At 40.6% G+C, this 9,510-nt stretch overlaps 1 protein-coding gene across 1 annotated transcript in view; it reads left to right on the forward strand.

The window, feature by feature from the left end:
- The window catches only part of CCDC6 (coiled-coil domain containing 6), a 119,389-nt gene that overhangs the window by 100,625 nt on the left and 9,254 nt on the right, over positions 1 to 9,510 (forward strand). Inside the window, exons 6-7 of the mRNA XM_011953443.1 lie at positions 3,613 to 3,769; positions 6,195 to 6,295. Of these exons, the coding sequence (XP_011808833.1) occupies positions 3,613 to 3,769; positions 6,195 to 6,295 (258 nt within the window). The remainder of the gene's footprint in view (positions 1 to 3,612; positions 3,770 to 6,194; positions 6,296 to 9,510) is intronic.

Genomic DNA, 9,510 nt, shown 5'->3' on the forward strand with positions numbered 1-9,510 from the left:
TATAAGTAATCCTGATGTGAACCTCAGGTTGATAATTACCATGTGTGTTCATTCGGTGAAAATCAAATGAGATATATCAAATAGTTATCAAATATTAATTATTTTAAAATTTTTGAGTTTTTACCATGTGAGTACACAAATATCTTTCAGCACCTTCCTGAACTCGTTCCAGTGCTGTCAGTTTGCATTTTTCCTCCTCGTTTATACTGCTCCATTGTGCCCCTAGCAAAAATTTTAGAAGGAATTTGGGGAGAATTTATGCTTACTGCTGTCTCCATACTGCACTGTTTAGCCTCTGAAGAGACTGCAGATACTAACAGAGGCATTTGTAAGATTTTGTGAGGACAGAGAAAGCTGAACTAAAGAAGCAGCAGTGGCACTTTGCTGCTTGCAGTGATTGGATTGGGCCTAAAGGATGTGTTAATGACTTTTCATCATCCATTCCTTGCATTCTCCTTAGGTTAGATGACCTGGGCCTCTTTTGGATGCAGCTGTGGGAGGTGGCTCCTCATCTTCCAAGCCTGACTGCATCTGAACTTGAACGTCTCTCTCAACAGTTCTCAGTAATGGTTGAATGTTGGCATCTCCTGGCTAGCTTTTAATAGACCAGTGGCTAGGACTTACCCTTGGAATTCTGACTTAATGGGCTTAGGGTATGGTCTGGGCACTGGTATTTCCTAACCATGAACTTGAAAGGGCATGCAAGCCATGTAGACCTTTGGATCATTTGGGAGCCACCTCTTTGGAATCTTTGTGGAAGTCATCCTCAGTTCACACCATCTTTGACTAAATAGAGTAAATCCTTACTTCACATCATCCTTGGGTTCTTGGAAACTGAGACTTTAAGTGAAACAACTTACTGTATAACCAAACCAATTTTACCATTGGCTAACTGATACAAAGAAGAGTTAAGTTCCTGTGGCATACATCTGTGTTTCACTTAAAGTCACAGTTTCTAAGGATCTGTGGATGATGTTAAGTGAGGGCCTACTATATTGGGAGATGGCTGTAGACCTGGGGAGATATAAGCTGTGGCCTGTAAGTACTAGGGAGCTCTGTGTGCAAGAAGAAGAAGGAGGACTCATAGGAACAGATCCAGTCAGGTGAGGCTGTGTGCCAGCAGGGGGCAGCCAGGGAATGCTCTGGTGACAACCTTCTGTGTATGAGTCTGTGACACCAAGAGGTGTTGGGCCTGGTGCCTTCTCTGTGCCTCTGTCTTCTAGGTCAATTGCTGGACTGCCAGGAAGTCTTCCCAGCCAGTCACTGCAGGGGACATTCTTATCTATAGATATATGGTTTAAGGATGCCCCTGCTGAGTTCCCACCCTCCGCACCCCCGGCCACCCCAGTGCTAAAGGATTGCCATTTTCTTTGAAAGACAGTGTTCTCTGGTTATTGTTCTTGGAGCCTCACTAATCGTTAATTCTGCAAAGGATTCCATGGCAGTCTCCAGCACCTTTCCTGTAAAAGGCATTATAAGATTCCTATTATGGAAAAGAAAGTCAGCGTGCTCTGACAGTCACCCTTCTAGTTCTAGAAACAGCAAATACTCCAAGGGGTCAATCTTTTGTTTCCTGTAGAGCTAAGTGAAAAGTTCTGCATGCTTGCATATTTGGGATGAAATAATTTAGTCGTTTATAGTAAAAGTGTACTTTGTAAATATTTTCCCAGCATGCCTTCAATTAAAGAGATTTTTGTGTCTGGATTAGACAGCAGGGTTTCTGGCTATGTTGAAACAGCCAAGGGATTTAGTGTTTAGTGCACGTAATAGTGTTTAATAATTTTGATATTTTTATTTGAATTCCTAAAATAAGGATATTCAGGAGCTTTTGTATATTCTGTAATGATGCTGTCTTGGAAATCATTGAATACTTATCAGAAGTATTTATTGGCTAAAATGTCAGACTTTTGTAGAGTTGCTTAAAACTAAAACTAATTAGATGGGCATTGAGAGTTGAAATAGAGTCTGTGGGAGAAAAATGCTCAATGTGGCATACAGCTCCTTCCTTCTTCCCTAAATTTGGACCGAACTGACAATATGGAACAGCAGCCTACAGGAAACTCTCTTAGATGTGCTTATGGCCACTCTGAATTTGTAACTGCTTTTCAGAAAAGATAAGTATATGGAGATTTTACTTTTCCCAAGTTCATTGACAAAGACAAGGAAAAGAAATGAAGCAAGAAGATGGGTAGACACCACATTTTATATTAGATAATTCTGGTTACTTGGTAGCAGATTCTGCGTGAGATAAACCAGAAAGGAATGGGGGCGGCGGGGGGGTTGTCAAAAGAGGAAGGAAGACGTGTTTTTCTTTTTTTGGAAGGTTGCAGAGTATGGCACAGAATCCTGTGAAGAATAACCTCAGAAGGACAAGAGTTTTGATGGCTCCAGGGAGCTTAGCTGGAGGAGACCCTGGATCCCCGTAAAGATGTCAGTTCCCCATTTCAGATTCCTGGGAGAGGTAGTCTACGTGGCTCAGCCTGGGTCCAACATCTAGTCCTGGAGCTAGTCAGCTCTGTCCTGGGAGATGGGTGTTGTAGCAGAGACCTGGATTTGTGAGGGAGCTCCTGAGGAAAGGGTATTTGTCATAAGCAAGATGCCATCCCAAGAGGTGCCAGCTATATACAGGTCTTCACCTGCCCTCTGTCATAGCATGTGCGTGAGACAGGGTGACAGACAGCCACACACATACCACAAATTAGACTTGGAAATACTAATCTAAAGTTTTCTGGTTTACTATGTCAATGTCTATTCTCATGAAAAGAATGTTAGCTGTTATCACATGTGTTCTAGTATAGTGGTTCTTGGTGTGCCACCACCACTCTGCACAGCGGGGATGCCGACAGGTGTCACAGGCTCCCCTAGATGGCTCGCTGTGTCTGGAGTTGAGAGGCCGCCAAATTGAGGTCTGCCCGTGGGCAGAATCTGGGCCTCCCTCCTTTCCCAGCTCCAGCAATGTAGAGAAGAGTTCTAGTAGTGGCTACTTGTAGACTCAGCTACAATTCCACCATTTCCTCTTCTACTTAAAGCACTTTAGAAAGCAAATGAGTGGGAGTGACGATGCCTAACCTGCCAACACTGCGTTTTATATTTTTTTCTAAATGCAAATCATTGGTAAACTTTTATACTTGAGATAAACTTTAAATCCATATCTCATCTATGTGCAGGAGAATGAGAAAGACCATCTTTTTTGTTTCTTTGTTTTTTGAGACAGAGTCTTGCTATGTCGCCCAGGCTGAAGTGCAGTGGCTCAGTATTGGCTCCCTGCAACCTCCACCTCCTGAGTTCAAGGAGTTCTCCTGCCTCAGCCTCCCAAATAGCTGCGTTACAGGTGCCTGCCACCACGTCCAGCTAATTTTTGTATTTATAGTAGAGACTGAGTTTCACTATGTTAGCCAGGCTGGTGTCAAACTCCTGACATCAGGTGATCCACCTTCCTCAGCCTCCCCAAGTGCCAGGATTAAAAGTGTAAGCCACCATACCCGACTAGAAAGACCATCTTGTAACAATTCCCTGTGTCTATGGCATAGGGGCTGAACTGAAGTCTCTTTTTTTTCAGATTTGGATATGATTGCATGAAACATGGTTTAATTGAAAACTCTGACTTTTCAGATTCAGAGAAAATGGCACAGTATCTGGAGGAGGAACGTCACATGAGGGAAGAGAACTTGAGGCTGCAGAGGAAGCTGCAGAGGGAGATGGAGAGAAGAGAAGCCCTCTGTCGACAGCTCTCCGAGAGTGAGTCCAGCTTAGAAATGGATGACGAAAGGTGTGTGCATGTCCTATGAGCCTTGTTTTTGTTTAAAAAATAAAACCCAGGTTCTGCAGGGGTTTTCTTTGGTATCCTGTTAGGTGTATAAGGGGATAGCTTAAATATGTATTTATTGTGCTAATGAATGCCACCGCATTATAGCAGATGCCGAGAATGGGATAAAGATTGAACATTTTCCTTAAACACAAAAAGATGAAAAAAATCACCTCTAAAATTATTTGGTGGGGAGAGAAATGGAGACAGCGTTATATTAGAGAAGCAGCAGAGTTTGCATTTGTTGTTGAATTAGTTTAATCCAGTGTTATATCTGTTTAAAGCATGGGAACATATTAATTCCTGTACTGTATAAAGATAAAGCAAGCTATAGTGCAGCTCGAGGAAAACAGTGCATTTATAGGTTGAAAAGAATCAGCAGTGAAAGAATCAGCAGTGAAAAGAATCAGCAGGGACACAGGTAGAGGTTGTTGAAATCCCAAGGACTTATCTTAACACACTTGATAACTTTTGAGCTGTTTTGTAGCCACTTAAAAAAAAAAATAAAACTAATGGATTGTATTCATCGGTTCAAACCTAAGCAATGAATCCCCTCATTGCCCCACTGTGAGTGATCTGGAATGAGAGACCCATCCTTTGGTTAACTAGCAGAAATGGTCTCAAGTATTTGTGCCTCATCCACTTCTCCTCCCTCTTCCTCCTCTCTAAACTTGGGATAAGGTAGTGGTAAGAAAACAAACAAATATAAATGGAAAAAAGTGTTTAATCTGCAGAGAAACCCAGAAGTTAGAGAATTACATTTCTGCAAGGAAATTCTCCCTTCTGGATCAGGGATGCCCTGGCGTTACATGGGCCATATCTTAGTGTGAGAGGTAAGACTGAGTATTCTTGGGGGTCCCTCCAGCAGGACTGGGCATTCAGTGTCTGAAACCAGGGCTACTTCTGGCTATGATGAGTAGTACTGTCTGTTGATGCCAATACGAGCCGTCTGAAACATGTAGACAATGTTAGCACATCCGCATTCTGTTTCTGTTATGGCATATATCTAGAGGGCTAACAACGCTGTTGATCAGTTTGCTGTGGACAGTGACATTATTGTTTAAAGAAAAATTTAAGATTATCTGTAATGAAAGTCTATATTTTTATAATGAGAAAAAAAGGAAAACAATAACAGGTTATCCTATTTTAAATACCTATGTGTATGCCTCTTCATTGGGAAATAATAAAAGATTATTCTTCCTCAAAACTTTGCCTTATAAAACTACGGTTCCCTATTCTTTCTAAAATCTATATCCCTTAAGAACCATTTGACTAAAACTGCCAGCTAGAATACTAAATAGCTTATTAACTACCTTCAGATACAGATCATATATAGCATCTGGGACCCAGTTTGGGGTAAGATACACTCTAAGGAAATAATGTCTTCTGACTGCAGTGTCACTAGTGAAGCAGTTTCAGCCTTCCAGATAAATATTTTTTTCGAGAGCCGGTATTCATTTCAGAAAGTTTGCCCTACCTTTTGTAGGTCAGATTATCCAGAGCTGCCCAATAAATACTTTCCCTACTAGGAACAATGATACTACATTTGGGAGAAAGAAAATGGTCCAGCATTTAAGAGACCACAAGATGCCTCTTAGTCTACTAGTGGATGTGTAGAGTACAAGAAGTTCCACCTGGTGCCACTGGGGTGGGTCGCTCGCACAGGATGGTTTATCAGGAAGTCTCTCAAGCAGAAATTTCTCCTCGTCAGCGCTCCGTGCTCATTTCACAGAGTGTAAGCTGATGTTCCTGATGATCACACTTCAGCATTTTCAGGTCTGATGTGACTTCTGAATCCAGGAAAAAGGCAGACTCAGCATGGTGTGGCTAAGCGTGACCTGCTATATGTGTTCAGTACTCAAGTCTTATTCAATCCTAGTGTGTGACTGACTGTCTGTTAAGCAGGACTTGCTTGTAAACAGTTGATACTCAGTTCACAGGAATAAATATCTGTAGGCTTTAATTTTATGACATAAATCTCAGAGGGCTTGCTTGGTTTTGAGTTTCAAATAACAGTGTAAATGTAGGCACTAACACGTGAATATCTTTGTAACTCTTGGGACAGTGGAGGTGAATTCCAGCATAGCTGTTGTGTGGTGGAGGAAAAACTGGTCCTCTCTGTGATGTGGTGCACCTCTTTCACCTGCCTTCTATCCTGAGCTAAAACATCCTAGATCTCCCAACTGGTACCCCTTGGAGTGAGGTTTGTCAAACAGCAGAGTGGTGTGAGTCAGGAGTCCATTTTATAAATGCCTTCTAACTATAACATCAATCTAAACATTCAGGATTTTGACCTCAAGGTGTGAACCCCAAACATTTTCTCCCAAAAACTTTCTTAAGGACTATTTAAATACAGGTGGTTTTCTCATTTCCTCCTCTCTCCTCTTAGGTATTTTAATGAGATGTCAGCACAAGGATTAAGACCTCGCACTGTGTCCAGCCCGATTCCTTACACGCCTTCTCCGAGTTCAAGCAGGCCTATATCACCTGGTGAGCGTATGTCTTTGGCTATTTTGGTGACTGATTCCTGGTACATTGAAGAGGCAACTGTGACTATGCTCCCTTCTAGTGTATAAAAATCTTGGAAACAGATAATAATCATGTCTTTTTGAAAAACATCAAAAACTCATCACTCTCAAGGCTAAGAGTTTGAAAATTTTGAGCATAAATGCTATAGTGTCAGCTGGTGTTTCTCTTCTTTTTTTTCTTTTTTAATCTAAAAGGAGTTTGACTTTAAAACACCTTTTTAAAATGAAGAATGTCTTTGACTATGATTTTAAGTGCTGATGGGTAGACAAAAAAGCCTTAGGTAGATTTCCAAGATGGATCATAGCACACCTTTTAAGGGTTCTTTTACAATATTCCACATACATTAATCTCATTTTTGTCCTCAGAATAATTAATGTAGGCAGCATTTTCCCCATGTTAAAATGAGGAATCAGCAATTCAGAGGGTCACTACTGGTTACACAGCCAGGAAGGGGCAAGGCAGGGCCTGTCTGTTTACAAAGCCTGTGTGTTCTTTCTAGCATGAGCTGCCTCCTGATATTTCCAGTGATTGGTGAGTGGGACCTGGCCCTGGTAGGCAGGCTGCAGAAGAGGGAACGAACTTCTGTCAGGCAGCCTGCTTCTGGCTTTGCCCTCACAGCCTTTCCCTCAAAGGCTTGCTTGTCTCCATCTGACCCCAGAAACTCTTTCCTGAGCTCTGTGGCTCAGTACCAGCACAGCGTGGGGTTCTCAGGCCAGGAAGGCAAGTAACTGATCCAGTGAGAGAGAAAGAGGAAGCAGAGGGTGGAGTGGGTGGCCAGTGGAATAGGGGGAGGAAAGAAAAGGTGATGGGCCAAAGAATCACGTCTTGTTACCAAAATAATGAGACTGATTTTCTTTGGCTTGCTGGTAAGCAGATTTTCAACAGAGTTGGGAGAAAAGTGTGGAGGGAAGGGTAACAGAGGCAGAGTTTTGCAGTAGAATAGAGTGGGGTGACTGCTTTGAAGGATGGCAGCATAAAGTTTTTATAAAGTGAAACAGCTTTGCATCAGGATAACAAAAGTTCACAGCACTGTGCTGCCGTTAACTTTTTTTTTTTTTTAAGAGGCAATCAAAAGATAAAAGTCAAAAGTCTAGTACAAAGGGAGGCCGCCTTTGTACTGATGGGCCAGTGTGCTTTCTGGTGTCAGGCAGGGGTAAAGATGCTGATTGCAAAGCAGAAGGACTTTCTATCAGAGATCAGTGGCACGATCATCACAACTTGTTCTTGCCAGAAGGATGTTCCCAAACCTGTTTCTTCCACCCTCCACTGCCATTAAATCTCTCTTCAGAAGCTTCTCTTCTAGCTGCCTCTCAGTTTTCCCAAAATAGCACTTGGGTTTCATTACCATGATAAAGGTCTTTTTGGCCTTTTGATTTATTGATGTAAAAGGAAGTCATGAGTCAGGAAGAAGTAAAATGGAGGATTATTTCATTATTTTGTGATAGTGATGCTGATTCATATTAAATATAACCTAATACCCTGTTTGATTTATTTAAACCTAAAGCCTTTGAGGCATGTAATTTCCGATTGATTAAAAAGATTGTTGCAATCGTTGAGAAAAGAAAAAGAACAAATGTCAGACCTTGGTTAGGAATATTCCTTATATTTTAATAAGGATTCTTCAGAAAAATCTTACTCTATTTACGTAATTTTTACTTTCACTGTGCCTGTACCTACATCAAGTGTGAGGCTTGCTTGGATAGATAAGCTATTTGACTTTTCTTAAACTATGTCATAAGTAACACCTAGATTTTTTCCTTACAGCTAGCCTAAATGAGAATATTTTTATCCTGTTTTAAATTCTGTAACATCACCAAAGGAGATTTTATCTATATGGCAGCAGAATTACTCTATTCTGATCTAGTACATTGTAGTGCTATACATAGTAGTAGTAGATCACCAAAATCTGAATATTCCCGTTTTCTTTTCACATTAGTTTTTATTGGAAACATTTGTGGCTCTGAGTATTAAGAATATCTAATCACTTCCTTAGTGGAAATACGCTGTTTGAATAGCATTCATTTCCATTTTAAACATATTGGCTCTGAATTTTCCTCCCTTTCTGGTTGACATTGGAAATCTCGTGTTTTCACTAGCTTATCGAAATACTGGAAATTACATATTGAAAATGTACTTGAAAATATGTAGCCTAAAACTAAGAAAGGGTATCATCTTTATTATATTTGGACTGCTTTTATGAATTATGTATAAGAAGAGTGTTATCTTTTCAGGTTGTCCATCATTTTATGCAGTGTAATAAAGGACATTCTCAGCCTGTTTTGATGTGTCTGAATTAGGGATAGGCGATAATGAGATCTAAAAAATAGGTCTGCACCGTCATAGCAATGAACATACCCCACAGATAATGGTTTCGAATTGAAAGAACTTCATTTCGAACGCCAACTGGAAGAACTAGAGCTATTTGGAGAAATGAATGTTTCTAGAGCTGGGGCACAGAATGTATGAGATGAGCTGGGTGAGATATCTTGTAGTGCAAAAGAGTAAAGAAGTGCCCAGAAAACAAAGTGATGAGGGTATGTCAGAGGGATATAGGAGTTCCCAGACACCAAAACTGGAACAATTTGAGCAGTATTAATTACTATATTATAACATTATTTAATATAATAAAATATAATTCAAACATCAAACAAATATCCAAAGTCCATACTGATATGAATAAATGACCAAATAAATAAACAAGGGAGAAGACACAAATCCTCACGGAGAGAATTCCAGGTAATATATGTAGATATTCCATCCTCAAGGAGGTGGAAATAACTCTACTCCTTAAATGTGGGCTATGCCACTGTAAGGTCAAGTATAAGATGAAAACCTGGCAAAGGAGATTAGGAAGTTGCTACCAGAAAAGTGGAAAGAAAATTGATATATGATGTCACTGAGGTCAAGGCAAAGAATTTCACCAAGAAGGGTTGTTCAGCTGCAAGGTCAAGTAAAATTAGGAGTGGAGACCTGTGATGGCGACTGGCAGCGCGGAACTCACCGCTGACCTTAGCTAGAGCAGTTTTTAATGGAGTGATAGGGACAGAAGCCAGATCAGATAGAGTTAAAAGAGGATATTGTATCTAAATTGTTTGAATTTTAACAAGGAAGATGTTTTCATATTATAACTTGTATGTGTCAAATAGGAAGAAAAGGTGCCTGCCTTTAATTTGTTT

This window comes from Colobus angolensis, unplaced genomic scaffold (genome assembly GCF_000951035.1).
Source record: "Colobus angolensis palliatus isolate OR3802 unplaced genomic scaffold, Cang.pa_1.0 Scaffold361, whole genome shotgun sequence".
NCBI lineage: Eukaryota > Metazoa > Chordata > Mammalia > Primates > Cercopithecidae > Colobus > Colobus angolensis.